Raw genomic sequence first — 23,244 nt, 5'->3', positions numbered from 1 at the left:
GACAGAGAAGAACATTCAGGTCTTTGGATAAACAAGAAGCAAAAAGGGTTCTGGAAATCTATGTTAGGAGAAGTTTAAGGAACTCAGAGAAAACAAAAGAAAATGAATTTAAAAAAGAGAATGAATCCAATAAAGATCAGGGGCTACTCAGTGAATCCTCAAAATGTAATGAGTTTGCTAATATGAAAAAGAGCAATATGGCATGTGGACCTAAAGCTGAAGAGAATGAAGAGAATCAAGATTGGAATATTGAGAGTTTACCACCAGATGTTAAAGACAACATGTTTAAAAGCAGGGTAGATGATGCAAACTGTTTTAATGCCAAAAAACAGTCATGGTTTAAGACACTTATGAGCCGCTTATTCAAGAGAAAAGAAAATAAGGAAGACATGCCAATAAGAAATGTGGACAAAACTGTGCTAGAAGTTAGTTGTCCAACTGAGGATCAAGTAACTTCCTCCAAAGAGAATGGCCCTCACACATCAAAAAAATGTTCCCGGAAGACTAGCCTCAAACGTGTACTTACTTTTACAAAGGGTACTTCTGAACAAGGGAAGGTAATTACTCCTACAAAAGAAGAGTGCAACTTCAAGTTAAAAAGGCCTACACATCTTACGCTGAAAGGCATCAACAGACCCTTAACAGGCAAAACTGGTAGGGATTTTCCTAAGAACTGCATAACAATGTTTATCACATACAGTATAAACTGAGTATGTATCTATGTACTGTATGTAATATAGATCATTTGCATTTTTTACTAGAATTTACTGGTAGTAACAAAAGCAGAATGTTATGGTTAGGGTTTAAAAAACTGACTACTTCAAATGCAGCCTGCTTGTTACCAGTGTAGATACTTCCTACAATGTTAATTTGGAGATTTAATTTATTCATATCAGAAGACTAAGCAAAAGCTGATGGCTTTTTGTATGTTCTAAAAATATTGTGAAATATTAAAAAAAACTACTACGATCACAGTTCTTTGTTTTCTACAGAAAAAAACGATGAATGTTATCAGAAATTATCTGCAGAAATTGAGCACATAGTTAAAGAATGCGATGACCCGCATGAAAGAAGTGGAGCACACGTCTCACAGAATACTGATGAATGTGGTAAGAGTACAGTAGTCAGTGAATTGATAGACATGTTGGGCAGGACCATATTTTTGTAAAGAACCCAGCTACTCCTTATAACTCCCTACTGACAGGGGTGTATTTATATAAAATACAAGCCTATAGTTTCTCAAGAAATGTTCTACCCACCATGGAACACGTACTCAAAAAGAACCCCAAACTGGTCATATAACAGTGTAGCAGAGCAACAAAGCATTAAGAGTTGAGTGAGGCATTGACCTAGGCTTAACTATACCAACGTCTATTGCTACTTTCCAATGACCCTCATTTAATAGATGCACAGCACACTTTGGACAGAACGTTTAATTTGTTATTCGTCCCACAATCTTCACTAAGCTACTTGTGGTATGTTACACCGTGGAGCATTCAATTGCCAAGAGCTCCATTACAATGGTAATGGAATATTCTGCTATGTGTCAATACCAGGAGTACCTTTTTGGATAGTAATAGAAGGCAAAATGGGTAGATTGTTGTACCTTCCATTTGAAAAACAGACCTCTGGGGTCTCAAAAAATGTGATTCTACATCTTTTTTGTATGTTGACTGAACACAAAAGGTATTGTTTTCATTTTTTTATCCCTTCAAATGAATGGACAGTGTAATGTACCTGACACCCCAACTACAGAAGAATACATAGTAATGTACTCTCAATGCAATGTTAATGGTATTTTACATTTTTATCTTCTGTGACAGGTATGGCAATATTTATGTTTTTTTATTTATTTTTATTACATATTTTTTTTACAGATGCCTTGATTAAAGCAATAGTTTCTATTCTCTGCAAGGAAGGGGATGAGTTGAATAGTAAGGTAAGAATCATTTTAATTAAATTTATCTGGAAATATTTACAGATTCAGGTTTTCTACAGATAATCAAAGCACCAAGTGTGTATATACATTTATGTATGTTTATATATGTTTCCAAATGTTTAATAACTGTACATACTGTATATCAGCCGAATTAACAATGAATATACTAATTACTCAAGAAATAGCAATATCACACATCAAATAGAAGACAAAATAAATAAAGGAGGAGTAATAATCGATATCTGAATTATAACTTAACTTTTAATTGATCAATTTTAAAAACAGATAATTAGAATTCAATTCCGGATTGTTCCATTAAGATAATAAGCACCAAAGCTTTCAAATGAAAGAGTTTCACATTACCGGTCAGGGGCGGGCTGGGCCGGGGGGCAATTGCCCCCCAGGCCGCCCTCAAACCGGGCCGGCGGGCTGGCCGGTCGGCCGGCAGGCAGGCAGACGAACATTAATGGCAGCCGCAAAGTTAAAAACTAAGCGGCTGCCACCGGGACTGGCCGCCGTGCCTCCAAAAACGATGCGCGCGGCAACTGTGGCTGTGTGTCGGGACTTGATGTCAAATCCCGGCGCACAACACTGAAGCTACGCCCACCATCTTCCGCGCACCGGAAGGACAGGACACAGAAGAGGAAGAAGAAGAGGAAGAATGAAGAGGAGGAGGAAAAGTGACAGTGCCAGAGGAAAGGTAGGGAAATATTAGTAAGAGAGTGAGAGTGATGGGTGTTATGCTGTAGTTATGATGAATGTTTGTGAATGAGGGTTTCAGATTGCATGGAAGTGTGGGGGGATAGCATGACATATGAAGGCTGTCTAGGCATGATAGGAGTGTGATTGCTGTTATCAATTTTTTGGTCCAGAATTTTCATTTTAGTGCATCCCTACTATATACTAAGCCAGTCACTGAAGTGTTAGGCCTACACCACATCAATGTTTGGCTTAGTATATAGTGATAGGGGTTGTACTGCAGTATTGTCAGTGTCTGGCTCAAAGTATTGGCACACATTGACGGTGGTACAGCGTAATCCCTAAGTATAATGATAACAGTTATGCTGTACCACCGTCAATGTGTGCCTCAGCATATAATGATAACAATTTTGCTTTACCCCTGTCAATGTTTGCCTTACCATAGAAACTATGCAGTTTTAAAGTGTGTGTGTGTGGGGGGGGTGCCACATACAGGATCTGCCACAGGTGCCAAATACTCTAGGTACGCCCCTGCATCATGCAGCAGTCAGACCCAATGGCCATTCCTCAGCTCTTCGTCCCACGTCTTAAAGGGGGTTGGATAAAGAGCTGAGGCATGGCTATTGGGCGGCGCGGTGCGTGCACGCCGGCCGCTTGAATTTCATTAGGCGCCAGTGGAGTGACTGCTGTCAATGTCGCTCGCAGCCGCTTTGGTGGCGCAATGGGCCACTTGACTAGACTTGCCCCCTAGGCCTTAGGCTGCCAGCCCTCCCCTGTTACCGGTGGTACTAATTTGATTTCTTACTACATTTTAAACAAGTGCTAGAAAACCAAACTCAATTATTGTTATACATATATAACTGTATATAAGAGTCAACTTTTCAGGGACCAGCATAGATGCAGGACTGTGAGATCAGAGGGGTTTGAAAGAGGCATAGGGAGCCCCCTAGCCATCTTAAAATGTAAATACAAACCATATCTCTACCAGGATCAATCATGTACAATGCTGACATAAGCACAAAGTATATTATAATATGCAATATATATTTTATAAAGAAATCATATTTATGGTGTTAGTGTTATTGCTGATGTTATTATGAATTATTATCCCTATTTATTATGAACAGTTGGTCAGTAGTATATTTTGACATACCTTGATTGCTAATCAAGGTGCAACACTGTAGTAGGCTGGGGATGCTAAGCATAATTAATAATGTATTAATAATTAATATTTGTTTTTATAGACCCTGCTGGGCTACCCAATCCTCCCGTGAACTTCCAGGTCACGTAAGTAGTGACGTGACCTGGAAGGAAAAGCCCGATCGCGCGATCGAGCATTTCTATCTGTAACAGCTTTCCGGCTTCGCGCCGGAAGCTGTTACAGGAGATCGGGCAGCAGAAAGACAGCGACGCTGGCTTCTGCTGCCAGGGGGGAGTCCAGGCTGTCAAACGAGCATGGATTGTTTGGTTATTGGATCTTTGCTCATCTGTTGAGACCAAAAAGAATTAGAATATAAACTTTTTAGGCATGACTAGTGCCACTTATATGGTCTTTTTTAAGTAGCAGCCAATCACATGAATGCTAGCAAAACATCAGTGTTCAGGTAGCATTCATGTAGTTGGCTGCTGCTATTGCATTGATTTCAAGGGAGGTCAGTTCTCATTGACTAGAATACGTATTGACATATTGTGGTATGTTAGCTGAATTCAGTAGACACTCCTAAATTGTTTCTTAAACAAAACTCAAGATTTTGTTACCAAATTAACTAAACAAATCTTTCTTTTTTTTAAAGATGAAAAATGACCCAACACTTAACAGTTTCTTGAAAAACATTTCCTACAATTCATTCAAGCAATTAGCAGATGTCTACATTGACCAAGAAATGAAAAATAAAGACATTTCTGCAATGCCAGATGACATACAATTTGCATATTCTATACATTTTACAGCCCAAGTTGCTGGCATAGCATTCCATCCTGTGAACAGAATCATGGGCTTTGGAAACCAATATCTTCAAGACACGTTCTTTGACTTTTCACGCTGCAAGGCAGACAAGGTAAGCCTCAGGTACTGATCTGTGCAGTTGCCATGGAAATTCGGGTATATAGACTTGTCACTTACACAGTGAGTGCACATTATAATATGCAGTTTTGGTTATGGAGAAATCCATGGAAGTTTACTGTTTATTGTCACATGTTACAACTGCGATGCATATAGAGTAATTTTATTGTACATGTTTCGATGAGATTAAGCCTAACTACCTAATTTTTATACTATACTTCTATTAGAGAAGTAAAATATTAAAATTCATGGGTGGCATTAAAGGAGTCATTGCGTAACTCAACTTTACTGGTACATACTCCAGCAAGTATTATTCCGAACAAGGTTACATATGTCTAAAACCTATGTGTTTCCTAGCTAGCTTACAGTTTTCAATAGTTACTGCCAAGCTACCTTGGTTCGGCAGTTGAACTTTATTAGATTTTAAAAGACCTTTTATGTTTTCATAATCAGTTACAGCACATACAGGTCATTGATAAACCTTGATTAACCTTGACAATGTTACCAGTCTTTCCTAATACTATGATTAATTCAATTGTCTACAAAGTGTTCCCACTACTTTATTGAATCATCTGCAAATATACTGTGTATAATAAAAATGTAACGAGAAAGGAGGAAATTATAGGACACGGAATACAAATATACCAGCAACTTATATATGTTAAATGATTTACTTGTGTCTTAATTGCTTCTATGTAGCTTAGTTCACAAAGTTGCATGGCATCACCAGGAAGTCCTGTAATTAATTATCTTCAAATTATAAAATGTAATCAGTGGTTAGTTAGACTACTCTAAATTTAGCTCTATGGCATGATATTACAAGGCTTCATTGCTTAAGGTTTCAACATGATTGGAAGCATTAGGTAATAATGTCACCTGAAGAAAGCATGTAACCTGGATTAATGTCATAACGTGACAAGGCAACACATGAATAATCCTTATTATCAAGACCAATAGGTTTTATGTTAGCCTAATAAAAAATGTGTCATTACATACTATATACTCATGTTTGCATTTATATCATGTGTATGTATTAGATATATATATATATATATATATAAAATACATAACATATATAATATACATTACTATTTAATATATTAATGTATAAATTCAATTTTCAATAATTAATAAGTTTGGTTTTTAAACAAAAAAAATATAGCAAAGCTTGGTCTTTGTGGTTTTGACTACTTGATGAAAATAATCAATAGGATATTTAAAATTTTTGTGTGTATTTACAGGTTAACAGCACTGACTCAAAGAAATGTACCCTCAGCCCTGATTAAAAAAGAAGACACAGGTTTACATTTTGGAATATATTTGGAATAGTACACAGAAGATCATACTCTGGAATCATTGGCATGTCTACTGATGAAACTTTGGCTTATCCAGTATTCATATTAGAGTTTTTCTTTTCTGTGGGTCAGAAGAATCTTTGCTTTCGTATATAGTAAATGTTTGATTCCTTTCATATTTGGATCTTATTTGTTCTTGGCCCTATGATTAAACACCTGGATAAGGTACAATGGCCTGGAAAGAATATAGGTTATAACCATTCAAAAAACAACGTATATTACCTCTACACAAATCTGATTTATTTAAAAGAAAAAAGTTAAAATTAGTTACAGTTGCATGGTTTATGAATGTGTATCTTGTGATTTAGGTTTGCTAGATGTGTAGAAGTTTAGCCAAATAATGGACTTGTAAACAGGACACACTATTCCTAATCATATTCAAATAATGTAGAAATGTTTTGAAATATTCTCTATCGTTTGTAACATATGAAGGTATATAAGCAAACTTGAAATGACTAGGACATTCTGGAACAAGTACAGGGGGTCAGAGCTGTACCCCCATCCCCGCAACATCAACGTGCAACTTTATAGATTCTCTAAGCATCTATATTCTACACCCTGACTTCACTTCACCCACTCCTGGAAATAACAAAACTGACATGAAGCCAAGAAGCAATGTATTATGTGTCAGATGAGAGATGGTTAGAAATACCTGGTCCTTGACACTTGGCAAACGCTTTTAAAAGAATAATCTTAAACTCAGCATATCAGTCTTTACTTTGTTTCCTGAAGTCAAATGTGTAGAATAGTTTTGATTGGACAATAATGATATGGTTATTTCAAAATGGGTGATTTGTTCACGTTTATTTTGTTTACATTTGTATGTTTACATTCGCACATGTCTATGTGTTTTTTCATGACTATTTCAACATGGCTAATACTTGAATTGTTTTGACATTTTACTGATGCTGTTGTGTGTATAAATACTACGTGGCGATGTTTAATAGAGCCACATACATTTTATAATATTGTTTCTTTAAAAAGCAGATTTTCTTTAATTGGCCCAATACAAGGTATTAACTTTGATTAAACATTGCTTACTTCTACCAAAACAATGTTACATTTCTGTACACAGAGTACAAAGTTCACCATTGATATTCTCTAATTTTACATACTAATATCTATAATAAAATAAATCTATAGGGAACTTCTACCATGTTTTCAGATAAGCAAGAATCTCATAAATATGTATACGTCAAATGATGTCCAACATCCTTACGTAAGAAAAATGTGGCTTCACATATAGGGTGACTGATGTTAGTTAAGTCTGCCTGGGAAAGGTGGCAAATTGCAACAAACAATGGATTTACTACAGGTTATTCTCTCTCTTGGATGACAGGAACTAAGTTTTCCTGCCATTCTGGTTCATCAAATAACAACTTACGTAGCACAGGGTAATAGGGAGCAGGACCCTACGCAAATATAAAAACAGTGGGAGTTCCACTTTAATAAATAATGTATTTGTGAATGTACAATGTACAATTGTTTTGAAAATAAAATTATATTTTAATATATTAACGTCAGTTTGTAAATGCTCATTCAAGGTAACGCACAAGAGACCTGTCATGGAAATTCACTATTTGATATTGCAATATCATTGGGAAATACCATAATGCAACACAGTCATTGGACCAGTCAAGTGCCAGGCCACTGGGAAATATGCTGATTCACGACTGGCACTCATAGCCTGATGCTGGATTCTACTTTAATGAGTACTTTTGTAATAAGAAAACACAAAAGTGGAATTATAAACATACCTTTAACCTTTTGAGCGCTAGGGGTTTGGACACATTTTCAACATTGGAAGCTGAGCCAATTTTTATTTTTCTTATAAACCTCTTGCATTTTACCTAAGGAAACCTATGTTAGTTCACAATAAGTTAAGCTATTGATAAATACCTGATTTAAGGTTACATATGTGGATCACATGAAAAGCGGTAAAAACACAAAACCCAACACAAAATATTGATTTACCCCATTATCTCATACAGAAAACATTTGCTTCCTTATTTAGTTTATTTCAAATACCCTTTTGGTTTATTTTTTCTGTTAGGGCATATTGAAAGCTAAGTTTTAACTACTTTTTGTTTGTACAATTATGTTGCTGGGGGTTTGGCCTGCAACATTAACCTGCCCTGATTTCTTGCAAATATATAGTGGAGCTTTCTTTTTCTTTGTATAGCCTCTACATTGGATGTTGTATATTGGTATTGTGGTAAATTGGGCAAAAGTGGGAGGTGTGTGTTTATATAGAGAAGAAATTATAAAAAGGTTTTGTACCGTGTTAGCCGTTGAGAAGAAGAATCACGTCCAAACTTGTCATTAAAGTTTATGGCATGATATACATAAATTTTACATATTACAATACCATATAAAAGTTCTGACAGATATATTATAAATTAATTTACATTTGAACATCTTTTCATGATAAAAAAAGCCATTGACTTTAATTTTACATATTCAATTCCAGAAAAGATATATTAATGTAAGATGTCCACGCAGTGTCTTTTCAGAATCCTGCATCTAACCTTAGTTTTCAGGGTTTTCTTGAATGGAGATTTAAACATCTTGTCAGCAGATATCTGGTTAAGATAACAAGTGGCATCTTTATAACCTTGGCAGTAATATTGGGTAAGTATCTGTGGATAGAATCAGAACTGTTAAAGCAGACGTTAAATGATAACACATTTCTACTCCTGTGTCATAATCCTGTTCCTTCATCTGTTAATGAAATTCCCTAGAATTTTATGACTAATCCATGTTAAAATGGTTTGCTGGTAAAGACACACTAAGGAACTTTTGTCTCATGCTCAACTCATACCTTCTTACTGTTCCATTTTCAACAGAACAGTCCCAGTTTTGGAGTACTCTCGCAGCTTCTGCTCATGGTTTCTTAAATAAATTTCTTAAATCGCATTGGCTTCACATTACGTTAAGAAAGCTCAACCCAGTGACCATCTGCTCCTTATTTAAATCAGCAAGATTTTAATTTTGGCTTACCATACTGGTGTCATTTAAGTTGACAAGACTTGTGTGGGCACGATCCCTTTTGCAGATGCTATGTAGCATAAAATGCAGGTCTACTGGTATATATAATACACTCACCATAACTGTCTACAAGGATGATCACTTACTATTAAGAGACTGGGCAACTGTCTTGACACAATTAATGTATCTAATCATATATGGCAATTCCATGTCAAATGATAGGAAGTGAAGTATATTTTTCACCAATTAAAAACCTTCAATTTTAAACTACAAACTCCACTACTATTCTCTATGAAATAATTATTCTATCACATAAACACTGATGATATTTTATTGCAGGCAATGGCATATTTTATTGCAGGCAATGGCATTTTTCTGCCATTTTAGATACAGAACATACCGTTGTTTGTGGTGGAAATAAGGCATGAATCAGTCTGCCAAAGTTCTCCAATGAGAGCTGAAAACTGGCATGCGAAATCTGAATACAAAAGTGAGAAACTGGACAGTCCCGGGGACATATATCAATCTCCCCCGTGAAAGGAGACACTGTAAGGATGGATTTAAGGCTGAAAAAGGGATGGAAATTGCTACATCCACCATCAATATATCTCTGTGGAAAGAAATGGCACACTTTACAATCAAGAAATAGACAAGTTATTTAAATGCATACAATTATTCACAATATATATTACTATTGAAGGGTTGATTGTCTCTATGACACAATCACAATATTTTAGGGGTTAATATTTCCTCCATAACCACTCCTGTAAGGCTCTCACAGTATGTATATATAACAAAGTTTGGCTCATCTAGCCTGCCTGTTTTTCCTGATATAAAGATTCAAGCCCTTAGCCGTTTCATAGAAATGCTAGTAGTACTACATCTGAAAAATTTTAGATTTTCCCAGCTTTGCGTATGAAAATATAGATTTTATTAAAGACAGGAGGCGAATATTATGCATTAAATCCTTCTTTACTACTCCCAGCAGCAAATAGTTAACAGAGAAAAAAAAAAAAAAAGCGGTTGAACAAGAAATCTATAACACAGGTGTGCAATCAAGGTAAACACAGGTAACCAATCAATAAAGAGCAGGTAGAATAAGAGCAAGGTCTCCCCATATATCATCCTCTTTCACGCTGTGAACTGGAAAAAAATCTTGTAACCGGAACTGAATGGCGATGAACAGGAGATCGCTAGCTGTGCTGTAGTCTTTATGCTAAAACGGTATAAAAAACAGGGTTGGGTGAATTGGGTCGGATAATATTCGCCTCCTGTGTTTAATAAAATCTATATTTTCATACGCAAAGCTAGGAAAATCTAAAAATTTAAAACAGACAGGAGGCTTCATATTATGCATGTTCAACACTATGATCTAGCCAATTATGTCACAAAATTACAGTTGAAACATGGACCTCAGGCTTAAAATAGAAAGTTCTGAAAGTGGAGTCTGAAGACCAATCAGCGGCCTTAATGATGTCAGCTAAAGATCCCCCGGCTCGGAAAACCTTAGAAGACATTGCACTCCTAGTGGAATGAGCCCCCATCGATGTTCGCCATCTCCATGGTAGTTCTAACCCATCTAGCTAGGGTCGTCGTAGAGACAGGGAGAAAAGGTTTGCGAAAAGACATAAGAAGTTGAGGAAGAGTAGGATTACGAAGGGAAGAAGTTGCAGTCTCATATGTTCTAAGGCAGTGAACTACACACAGGTCAGGGTGGTCAGGAAAAGACGGGTAAAATACAGATGAGGTATGAGTTTTAGTACGTCTGAGAATTGAAAAGGAAACTCCAGATGGAGAGAAGTTTCGGGAGGTGAGGTCTAATGCCTTCACATCAGAAACTCGTTTGAAGGAAATCAGGCAAAGGAGCATGGTGAGCTTTAAGGACAGTAGTCTTAGAGGAAGAGAGTCATTAGGTCCCCAGGATTTCAAAAGTGGCAGTACAATATTAACATCCCATGTGCAGGTGTATTTAGGTTGAGGGGGGCGTTTGAACCGAATACCTCGCATAAGTTTACAAATCAGGGGATGTTGACCAGTAGGTAGAGAGTCAATCGAGGTGTGTTTGGCAGAAATGGCTGATCGATATACATTTAGCGTCCGATATGCCTTACCCATATCAAATTGAAAGGAAAGAAAATTAAGTATGTGGGCTATAGTGGCATGTGTGGGATCCACGTGTCTCTCCAAGCACCAACGAACCCAAAGTTTCCAGGCTGATCCGTAATTGATACGGGTACCCGGAGCCCAGGCGTCTGATAGGATGTTCTTAGTCGAGTCCGAAAGGTCTTGTTTAGATGAGATTGACCCGAAATCAAGCATGCCATCAGATGTAGATGGTTGGATAGAGTCAGTGGATGGGGTCTCCCGCAAGGGTCATGGTCGTGTGACGGGAGCAATCTGGGTACGTCTATCATCATGCTGAGCAATTGGGGAAACCATGGTTGCATTGGCTAGAGAGGTACTATGATGGCTATGGTCACTCTCTGGGATTTCGTGTGAAGGAGAACTCGGGCAATCATGGCGAATGGAGGGAAAGCATAATTGGTTCCCTCCGACCACGAGTGGAGGAAGGCATCTTGGCCCCTTGCCTCGGGATCTGGCCACCAGCTGAAAATGAATCGCCAACTCGAAATCTGTCTCGATGCAAAGAGATCTATGCTGAATGGGCCCCACAGGGAAGATATGCGATGGAAAATGTTTGGGTCCAACATCCAATCACTGAGGTCCAAGAGGAAACGAGAGTTCAAGTCGGCTATGGTGTTTGATAAACTGGGTAGGTACTCGGCCCGAAGGACGATGTGTCTGTCTAAACAGAAATGCCAGAATTCTTTGGCAATATCCGCTAATGCTTTGGACTTGGTACCTCCCAATCGGTTTATGTACTGCACCGCAGAGATGTTGTCTAGTTTGAGAAGGACACAACAATGGGTCTTGTCCTTCACAAAGCTTTTGACGGAGAAAAATCCGGCTAACAATTCCAAACAATTTATGTGAAGAAGAAGTTCGTGTGGGGACCATTTCCCTCCGGTAGACATGGCGCCACAACGGGCTCCCCATCCCAGTCGAATGGCGTCTGATTCTATGACCAAATCTGGAAAAGAACTGAAAATTGCTTTCCCGTTCCATTTGCAGATGTGGTGAAACCACCACAAGAGTTCTTCTCGTGTTTCTGTCGTCAGAGGGATCTCGTCTGAATATCCCAGGCCCTCCCGCAGATGTTGGGCCTTCAGGCGTTGAAGGGCCCGGTAATGTAGCGGGGCCGGGAAAACAGCCTGAATGGATGCTGAGAGGAGACCCACAATGCGAGCTAGATTGCGTAGCGAAATTAAATGTTTGTTGAGTACTGAACGTATCTCTTTGCGAATAGTTTTTAGTTTCCGAGGAGGAAGGAGAGTCGACCAGGAAACCTAAGAATTCAATTTCCCGAGAAGGAATCAAAACTGATTTCTTCTCGTTGATGATGAAACCCAGGTCCGTAAGTAGAGAAATGATCCACCCCATATGAGTGCGTAGTGTCTGGCAGTCTTGGGACATGATGAGGATATCGTCTAGATAAATTATAAGTCGTATGCCCCTGCTCCTCAATAGAGCGACTACTGGTGTGAGTAGTTTTGTGAAGCACCATGGTGCTGAAGATAAACCAAATGGTAAACATGTAAATTGACATTTCTGGCGTTTCCAAATAAATTGGAGGAAGTGTTGGTGTGAGGGATGGATGGGTACCGTCAGGTAAGCATCCTTTAGGTCTATCTTGATAAACCAATCGTTGAAAATTAACAAATCTCTGAGAAAATGTATTCCCTCCATTTTGAAATGTTGGTATTTGACATAATTGTTTAGATGTTTTAAATTTATGACAGGTCTGTAGCCTGCATCCTTTTTTTACTAAGAAGATATTGCTCACAAAGCCTGGAGTGGCAAGAGGGACTTGAATAATGGCCTGTTTGGATGCCAGATCGGTAATCTCGTTGTCGACTAATAATTGGTCGTGTGTGGAGAAATGAATGGGACCAGGGGGTGTCACCTGGGTGGGTTCGATTACGAATTCTATCAGGTAACCTTTGATGGCGTTTAAAACCCATGGATCGTATGTAATCTGTTCCCATATATGGAAAAAATGACCCAGTCTGCCTCCCAAGTTTACTGGGGAAGCATAGGTGTTATGGGACCTACAGGACGACGTTTTGGATCGTGATGCCCCTCGGTATCCTCGGGTCCGTCAAGGTCGGCTTCTTTGAGGAAAGAAGGGTGAGGTTTCCGAGGTCTCCTTGTACTGTTGGTACGATGAGGATCGAGAGCCTCTGGAGCCGTATCTCTGAGATGAACGGCTGGGAAAGTGGCCCCTGCCTTTCCCAGCCTTCCCAAAAACCTTTGGGTTGAATACTTTTTTAATAGAACTTTGGGCTTTATCGAGGGATGTAAAAATATTCACATATTTCCCGATATCTTTTATGAAAGAGTCCCCGAATAGGAGACCTGAGTTGTTGGTCAATCTTCATAAGGATCGAGCATCTATGCTCGACTGATAGTGAGGAGTTTGCGTTGCCTAGGAAACAAATAGCCCTTTGGAGCCATCCTTTGATAACTCTGTTGTCAATAGATGTATCCGTCCTCTCTGCTTCCTCAACTAATTCAAACATTTTTGCCAGCGGGCCTGTTATGTCCAACACCTTGTCCCGGCATGATTTAAAAGACCTGTCCAGGCCTTTGTTAGGATTCTTTCCTGATTTGGACAGGAAACTGACCATAGTAGGATCCAATTCAGGGGTCTGCGCGACTTTATTAGGTAAGGTAGGCCTGGGGCATTCAGCCCTTAATTTGTTACGTGTTGCCTTATCTAGAGGCTTTCTTAGCCAGGTCATGAAATATTTGGAAATATGAGTGTTCGGAATCCACTCTGCTGAGCGAGGGTGAGCAATTAACTCTGGGTCAAACAATGGTTGCCCTTTTGAATCCAGTAAAACTGGTGCATTTTTATCTTCCCCATTATGAGGGTCAGTCTCTTGAGCCTCCGAGTCTGATGAAGTGGGAGGCTTGTATTCCGAATCGTCTGAATATGAGTTAGAATCAGAGGAATCGGTAGAAGAAGAGGTGAAATAGGAGTCAGGTTTGCTCCTTAAAGCAGCCTTGCGTGCCCGTTTGTCTTCCTCATGGGTAGAGGGTCATGTGAAGGGTTGTTTGACGCCTTCGGTAGTTTTACGCTCAGAGCGTAAGGTCTGTTTGTCATCTTTAGATTGCCCCTTATGCTTTTTAGGCGATTCTTGGGGTGCGTCAATAGAACAATGACGTCTTTTCTGGGTGGCCTTCCCAGACCTCTTAATGCCAGTGGCTAGCTGGCGTACAGACTCCTCTGCTGACCAGAAATGGTCAGAGGGGGTCCTGTGGTATGAAGTATGGGAGGTACTAGGTGTACCTGCAGTGGAATGGGCAATGGCCAATACCACAGATTGGGCAATGGAATCCTGCATAGAGGCCGTGGCAGAGGCAATTGCTGAAGAAACAGTTTTATTAACTGTTGAGTCTAAAATCCTCTGGATGTGTTCCTCATTTACAGAATCCCCTTCAGGGGAAGGAGAGGGGTTAATGTCCTCAGAAGGCATATTAGAGCAATCTTTGGACATGAGGGAAACAATATAATAGGGGTACTAAATTACAGAATGGGTGAGTAGGGAGAAAGAATGACTAAATCCTGAAGTAATCCCAAAACTCTGACTGTGTACTGTGAGGGAAAACAAAAAGAGCGGGAGAACATCTGACAACCAGCTGGGAAAAGGGGGCGGGTCCGCAACGCTTGTGAGTACGAGGGGGCGGAACCAGGTGTGTTGCAGTCATGTAAGTCATGCAGGGAAACCAAAATACAGACCGCAAAGAGGTATAAGAGTCTTGGGGGTCAGCCCGGTCAGTGTGTGAAAGAGAAGGAAATGTGAATATGTATTTCACAAACTAGCAGATGTAGGTGAAAAATATATAATTAGGAAATGCCAAAATAGTAATCTAGTAAATGTGCAGGATACTTATCTGTTCCAGGGAGCAGCAAAGAACGAGGATGATATATGGGGGGACCTTGCTCTTATTCTACCTGCTGTTTATTGATTGGTTACCTGTGTTATAGATTTCTTGTTCAACCACTTTTTTTTTTTCTCTGTTAACTATTTGCTGCTGGGAGTAGTAAAGAAGGATTTAATGCATAATATGAAGCCTCCTGTCTGTTTTAAGATTCCAACTGTTGGTGCTGGAGGGACTCTGTTTGCCAATTCTTGTCACTGACGGTCTGCTTGAAGCAGCCATTTAGTGTCAGGAAAGCACTCCACCTGCTAGCCACCAGTAAGGGCAGTGACGTAAATTACAGGGATTGCAACTGGGAGTGAGGCCTGTCTCCCTTGGTGGCCCAGGTAACAACTGTAACCACTTGTTCCGGTTCATAATTGTCCGGTCAGAAGGGCCCTTTCGTACAAATCCAAATTCACAAGTCTAATGTTTATGTATAAGTGTATGTTAATATGTATGTGAAAGTGCATGTACGAGCATGAATGTGTAAGTATTTGTGTGCTAGCATAGATGTTTGTGAGGTGCTACACCAGTCATAATACCGCTAGCTTTGCGCCCCATAACAGCTTAATTTTTTTTGTTCCTTTTACTGTATGTCATGATTAACGTTTCTTTGTATGTTGCACATTTGAGTGTTTCTGGTGTACTGTTTCTATAATTGATTGTACACAAATGCTATCTCTGTAGCTGCTGATGTTTTGTGCTGCATTGTAATTTGCCTTGTCTGTTCTGTTCTTAAATAAACTCAATCAAGTAAATGTCTATGGGTTGTGACAAAAGGTGTGGTAAAGTGATAGATGGCAGGTATTTTAGACCAGCCTTGGTCAATAGTAGCCTGCTTTAAAATATGTCCCAGGGAAAGATGTTGCTTGTTTACAAACTGTACTACTGGCAGTTTGCAAAACATGGTAAGGGTCCCTGGGGCGGAGCATCTGGAAGAGCAGGGTGGGCCAGTGCTCCAACAGCACTAATTGCTGTATTAATCCAGTCCAGAGTCTGCATTCTGGACAGGAGCTCCACAGGTGTGGACTAAGTAGCAGCTCACCTGTGGCTGATTAATTAGCAGGCAGAAGGTAAAAGGGATTGAGCCTGATTCAGAGAGGGAAGCCACTGTTAGGCTAGGTTTCCACTTGGTGTTTTTTTGCTAAAAACGCCCATAAAAACGCCAATAGCGCCACCTGGCGTTTTTTTTGTGAAAAAACGCAGCAGCCAGATGTTAGCTGTTCTTCAATAGGAAATCGCACAATGCCATATCCACTTGGCGTTTTTTTGTTTGGCCTTTTTTCAGTCCTCTTTGGCGTTTTTCTGCTTTTTTGGGCTCTGTGGCAGTTTTTCAAAATCGCAGCATGTTGACACTCTGGCGTTTTTTGCAAGGAAATCTTGGCGTTTTTCTCCAATAGAAGTCAATGGGAGAGAAAAAACGCCATGAAAAAGCCATGTGGGTTTATTGCCTTGGCGTTTTTTATGGCGTTTTTTCCACAGTTACAATGCAGAGGATGGACCCAGTATCTGTGTGTCCTACGAGAAATAGGCTGGAAACAAACAGTTTCACACAAAACAAAGTTCATATTGAATTCTACACCATTTGGAACAAACATGCCATTACAAACAAACATACGCGACGCATCAACTGGATCCTGCGTGCCAAAAGCAACAGCAAACAATTTGCACCATCATTTGGGGCCAATCTTCCTAGAGGAGCAGACATTCGGAATAAAGCATGCCTTACAAACCACAGAAAAGAGACAAAAGGGTCCGCCGGGGCGTGTTTAAGTAGTACTCTACCAAGTAAATGACATCAGGGGGCAGATACTTGCCATTTAACCTAATCCCTTTTAGCTGGGTGAAACTTGTAAAAGCTGGAAAAACTGCCTAAGGTCAAAAAAAGCAATTTCCACAGAAAGGCTAAAACGCCAGAAAAAACTCCAGAAAAAAACGCCAAAACGCAGGAAAATGCAGTGGCAGTTTTCTTGGCGTTTTTTATCAAGAAAGAAAACGCAGGAAAAAAACCCAAGTGGAAACCTAGCCTTATGCCAGCTAGGAGAGCTGATGAACTGAGGGGTGGTTTCTCTCTGCAAAGCCGTATTGATGGTAACTTGTGACCTGTTTTGTCCTAAGCAAGTGCTAACGCAAAGACTGTTATTCTACTTATAACTGCTGCTATTTATTCCTTTAAAATAAACATTGAAGCTGAGCTGGATGTGTCCTGGACTTCATTTACCCTAGAAGACTGTGGTTACAGCCAAGATCCTTGACAAAAATACCAAGGAAAAGGGAGGCATGTCACAGGGTGTATAAAAAGATAAGAAGCCAAATATTTCTAGTGTGTATGTGTGTGTGTGTGTATATTGCCGCCAAAACAGCCCTGAACCATCGAGGCATGGACTTCACTAGACCTCTGAAGGTGTGCTGTGGTATCTGGCACCAAGACGTTAGCAGCAGATCCTTTAAGTCCTGTAATTTGTGAGGCGGGGCCTCCATGGATGCATCTTGGTGCAAAAAATAAAAATAAACACAAAAAGTGATTCATCACACCAGGCCACCTTTTTTCCATTGCTTTGTGGTCCAGTTCTTATGCTCATTTGCCCATTGTAGGTGCTTTCGGCAGTTGACAGGAGTGGACAACCTGACTGGTCTGCAGCTACGTAGCCCCATTCACAAGAAACTGTGATGCACTGTGTGCATTAACTTTTTTAGCAATTTGAGCTACAGTAGCTTCTCTTTTGGATTTGACCACACGGGCCAGCCTTCGCGGCCCAACCCTCATCAATGAGCCTTGGCCGCCCATTACCCTGTCAACTGGTTCAGCTCTTTTCCTTCCTTGGACCACTGCAGACCGGGAACAGCTTACAAGAGTTATGGTCAGTGGTCATAATGTTATCGCTGATCTGTGTAGATGTACTGTTGCCCCAAGACAAACTTACATAACATCTAAGATTGCGACTCTTTAGTTTTAGGTCATGACCTATTATAAAATTACCTTCCTTGATCTTGCAGCTCCATGGACCAGTCAGGCTGACATATGATGCCCACTGCCCGCAAAAGTAGCAGGTACATGGGACAGCCACAAAAAAAAAAAAAAATCAGGATTGTTCAGAGTTATGCCGTTGGTTCATATGCTCACTGAATATATAAGCAGTCTGTCATTTTTAGAAATGTCAACCTTCTCTCTGCATCTGAGAAAAGGGAGCAAGGTCATTTATCCAAGCAAAAGAGTTAAATGCTATTATATTATTTTCTGTGCCACAGTCTTATTCACTTGTCCACTTACCCATCATCCTCTCAGTAAAGTATAAATCACTTATGGGGTCATGAGTTGCGTATAAAATTAACCTTTCTTTGCCAAAGTGTGGTACATATAAGTAGATAAAAAATGTGGTTACAAAATATACACTTAGATAAACAGCATTACTCACCACACCTCGAAAGGATGGAGGAACCAAACCACAGTAGTAAGGAACAAAACAGCTGCATAGTAAAACCTACGGCACAAAAAAAAAAAGGAAATAGAGGTTATTTTATTAAATTAGAACTTCTTATTCAACACAGACCATCACACCACATGCCACCCCAAGAACGTACTTAACACAGCTACTTAGCCTATTGGTTGTCTTGTGTAGGGGAGCTTTGCCTTGTTGTAACTAAACATGAGGTTACTAAACGTAAGATGTTTGATATTTTTTCTGACCGGGAATCTGTAAGCTAGTGTGATGTAAACTATTAAATATTTGCAAATTCTCTGCTCAGCTTGAAAACATACTGCATATTGAAAACACTTAGGGTCTCTCCTTAACAAGTAGAATATCGGTTAAATGTGGACCCTTGCTCAATGTGTCCATAGATGCTCCAGGTGCACTTTATTGAAAATACACAAAGATTGTATCTAGCTAGCCATGGGCTGTTGGTATACAAAACACATTTTGTATTCTTCATATAATACCATTGTTCTAAGCAGTTGTGGGCCTAAGGCTTGATTGTATTATTCCCCATGTATAAGTTATTTTTGTAATGACTTGGTTTTTGATGTGAGAGGTGGATTTTTCCTTTGACTTCTCCTTCAAACATAAAATTGGCTGCAGATATGAATCATTTGACCCATCTAGTTTGCCCATTTTGTCAATTGTAAAGATTAAAACCTTATGTAGGGCCCTGCAAATTTTGGTGGAATAGAATCTCAAATCAAACCTGCCTTCAGAAAATAATAATAGGTATGCAAGCAAGCGGGTCTCGGCCTGGGTATGCAAGCAAGTGTGTCTCTGAATAGGTGTGCAAGCAAGTATGTCTCTGCCTAGGTATGCAAGCAAGTGTGTCTCTGCCTAGGTATGCATGTTATTGTGTGTTTGGCTATGTATGTATGTCTGCCTGAAACAAAGAATTTGACAGTGAATAAAACCAATTTGGCCTACCTAGTTTACCCCTGTTTTACTGCTGTTAAGGACTTTAGGCAGAATAAAAGTTATTTCCATCTGTTGAATCATATGGATCTCACCCTAAAAGTAAAAGGCAGATCATATATCTCACTTGTCTTAAAAGAATACCAACTGGGCTTCATTTAAAGTGGCAAGAAAATCCTATTGTGTGTGTTGGAGCGTTTCCGGTTAAAAGATATTATACCATTACAATAGCTAAAATGCTGCTGACAAAGCACAAGCTATAGTAAGTCTTTACTAAAGGCAGAATTTATGCCAGGATAATGTGCCGGTCAACCCTGGTTTCAACTACTTGACTTTATTATACATAATGCAGAGCCAATGGCAGTAAGGTTGTGCCACAGGAGGAGCTTGTATGGGGCAGAGATATTTAACTAATGTCTCCTTGGCCATTGAGCTATACATTACACAGAGCCAGCTTTGCCCTCCTTATGGGGGAATGTGCAAGTGTTCATAGTGCATAGTAAAGTAAGGGTGTTAAAACCACAACTCTATTTTATAATATAACAACATAATATTATCTGGTTATTGGACACATTTGAATATAGCTCATCGTCATATATTATTTTCATACTAAAATGCAAAATAACGCACATTTTGTAATAACTATTACTTTAAAAGATAACAGTTTGTCTGTGAAATTTTTACCTGCACAACCTCCTCTTTGGAGTTGAAGTCGGAGATAATAATGTTTTTCAAATCTGATAACCGGGTAACAGCAATATGGAGTCTACCAGTAGCCAGCTGGTGTGCATTGTCAGGCACAAGCTGCTGCAAACTTCTGAGTAAATTCTTGAGTGGATTAAATTTTGGGTAGAATGGACCAAGTATAGTCTTTCTGGCTTCTGCTGCAGTTTCCAACATTACTTTGGCTACATCTTCTGAAAGAAAAACAAAATTAATAACAGAGGATAAAACATAACTTATAAGACTTAACTTCCTCACTCATCGCTTTACTAACACCATTCCCTCTGTCAGTCTCTTCACTGGCTGCCTGCGCGCTTCAGGATTCATTTCTGACTCTTACTTTCGAAGCCCTTCACAGCGGTTCACCTCCCTACATCTCCTCACTCATCTCTAAATACACTTCTAACCGGTCTCTCCGCACATCCGATGATCTCCTATCCTCTCCTCTGATTTCTCAAGGGCTGCCCCTATCCTTTGGAATGCCCTCCCCCGACCTATCTATCCTTTCCCTGCCTTTAAGGATGCTTACAACATTGCACATTAACACCCTCCCATATTCCTTTAGCTCACCTTTCATAGTCCCTCAACAACAGCACTTTTACTTCTTGTGTAATAAACGTACACGAAGACGCACAAAACGAAGAATCTTCATCTTCGTCTACTAATCTCCCTGGTCCCCTCCCCATCTAGCCAACTATATTCACGCAGCGTCGCAGGGGTTTTTTTTAAGGATTTGCTTCCAGTCTACATTGCACATAGGCGAGACCTACCCTAAGGACACCTGTGTCTGTGGGGGTGTAGGCGATTGCCGAATCTGGATGTACATACCAACATTATCTGAATTTTGTAACAGCTTATGTAAGTAGGAGGAAAATAGGTAAATTTACAAGACTTAATCACTTGGTTGGAACAACACCAGAGACATGGAATGATTTCTAAATGTTGTGGGAACAGGACATAACTCCTTAACCTGCTTAAAAGATCTACAGTCTACTTTGAAGTCAAAGAAAGGATTTAAAACAACAATAATATGCTTGTGCTTTTGTTTAATGTTGATGAGTTTGCTTGATTTTATTTAAAATACACAATATTGAATACAATGCCTGTGTCATAGAAGAGGATAATGTTGCATGTTTGTACTTTGGAACTTCAAAATGAATGCTTTCTTTTGTTTTCCTTGAATTTTTTAAAAAGAAACAAAAGAAATAGAAAAAAAAAAAGAATAGGAATTACCAGTAATTATAAGTACGTCTGTTGCAAATGCAAAGCAGCTACCTTGGATTTGGTTAATTACAGTTAATTTTTCCGAGCCCAACACATTTATATGTATGATATGTCAGACTTTTTAGCATTGCTGTCAAATTTGGGTCATTTTTGACCAAAACTAATCTATGCATGCAACTTTTTACCATGGTTTACCACCATTTTCACATCTTCCACACCTTTATAAATAATATCCAGTTTTAAATTGTAGCCCTTCTGTTCATATTCTCAGAGAAAAAAAAATATTAATTATTAACTAAAGCAAATGTTCTGCAGGCATAAGCATCCAAAATGACAATTAAAACAAATAATAACGTATATATTTTTCTGCAGTATTTTTTTTTTTTTTTGCGCACAGTAAAGTGTGAAAGTTTCATGTAATCCCAAATACGGAAGACTTTAGCTCATTCAAAAAAATCAAAAATACTTTGAGTGTACAGCACTGGCGCAATGTATAAAACCAAAACTCCTACCGGTATGCAGGTAAATCCCATGGGAACAATTGCCCCTCTAGCACCCTTTGCTATTTTATGAAATTCCGTGCTAATAACATTAAGACAAGTGCTCTAAAATAACACATAACACTACACATGGCGTTATAGGTATTGCGCACAGAAAAATCCCAATTTAAAGTGTAAAAATTTTGCAATTGTGATTTTTTTTGTGTTCATATTTCTTTCAAGATTCTTTATATATAACAATGAGGATAAAGCAAGTATTGGGAACTCATGCGTTATGTTACAGACATACATGATACACATTGAATTGTTAGCTCTGTTTTGCTTACCCAAGTTAGTCTGGAAGACTACGGCCGCAGCCACCAGAGACCCGGCGGAGGCTCCATAAACCCTCGGTGCTGACTGTAGGATTTCAGGTGCCAGTTCCCGCAGGGCTTGCACTGCTCCTAATTGATACAAGGAAAGGAAACCGCTGCCTGAAAAGGATAAGGACAGAGGGCTATTTTCGGAGCCCTTCTCCTGTGCCATTGCCTTAAAACAGTTGTTTTGATTCTGGATTATCTGTGTTGCAGAAATAAAACCCTCCAGAATCTAGATCATGTTTCCACAGCAATCCCTTGAAAGGATCATGCAGAGAATGTAAAAAAATAATAATAATAAAAATAAAAAAGTTCTCCTGCATGCGTCCGTCCTAGTTTTCTGCTTTCTGTAACTGGCTTTGTTTGAGAGTTCATCCTAGACTTACTCTGTAGTAGTAAATAACTATTTAAATACCAGACATAGTTTTGCAGGTTACACAACATGAAAGATTGAAAGCCACGTAGTGCTTGTCGTGAATAACTTAACACACTGTGTTACTATGGTTAACGAGCTGACTTGCACTTTAAAGGGGTATAAGCCCAGTATAATCCTAAAATTATCTTGTTCCCGGAACAACTGAAAGAGTTAATCTCCCAAGTAAAGGAGGCGGATTGCATTAAGAAAAGAAAAAGTCAGGAAAAAGTGTTCTGGATTTTCATTTTGGGAAGTAGATACCCTGAGGGTTTGAACCATGAATGGGACTTGAGTTCTTTTTTTTTTTCTTCAATAACTTGATTTGTGTTGGTACATTTATATGCTTACTAGATTTCAACAAATGTGTATAGTTGGTGATTTTTTTTGCCCTTCATTAAGGTTCAATGCACTTTATATGGCTGCTATGTATCAATGTGTATTATTGTGGGATCTAAATAAAAGTATAACTTTTATATTTATTTGTATTAACAGTTTTGATCCATTTATGTCCATTTGATATTTATCAATGTATGCCTCCATG

At 39.1% G+C, this 23,244-nt stretch overlaps 1 protein-coding gene across 1 annotated transcript; it reads right to left on the bottom strand.

Annotated features, from left to right (window-relative positions):
* Positions 1-7,371: 7,371 nt before the first annotated feature.
* LOC149298320 (omega-hydroxyceramide transacylase-like) lies at positions 7,372-22,457 on the bottom strand. The gene is made up of 6 exons (XM_089487497.1): positions 22,259-22,457; positions 20,170-20,402; positions 18,508-18,573; positions 9,444-9,653; positions 8,584-8,694; positions 7,372-7,467 (listed from the first exon to the last, which is right to left on the bottom strand). The coding sequence occupies exons 1-6, from the start codon at positions 22,455-22,457 to the stop codon at positions 7,372-7,374; spliced, it is 915 nt and encodes a 304-aa protein (XP_089343623.1).
* Positions 22,458-23,244: the final 787 nt, after the last annotated feature.

Source organism: Sceloporus occidentalis, unplaced genomic scaffold, assembly GCF_023333645.1.
Source record: "Sceloporus occidentalis isolate IW3139 unplaced genomic scaffold, rSceOcc1.0.p SCAF_33, whole genome shotgun sequence".
Taxonomy (NCBI): domain Eukaryota; kingdom Metazoa; phylum Chordata; class Lepidosauria; order Squamata; family Phrynosomatidae; genus Sceloporus; species Sceloporus occidentalis.
The sequence above is the reverse complement of the archived record's forward strand: the minus strand, read 5'-3'. Positions and strand labels throughout refer to the sequence as shown.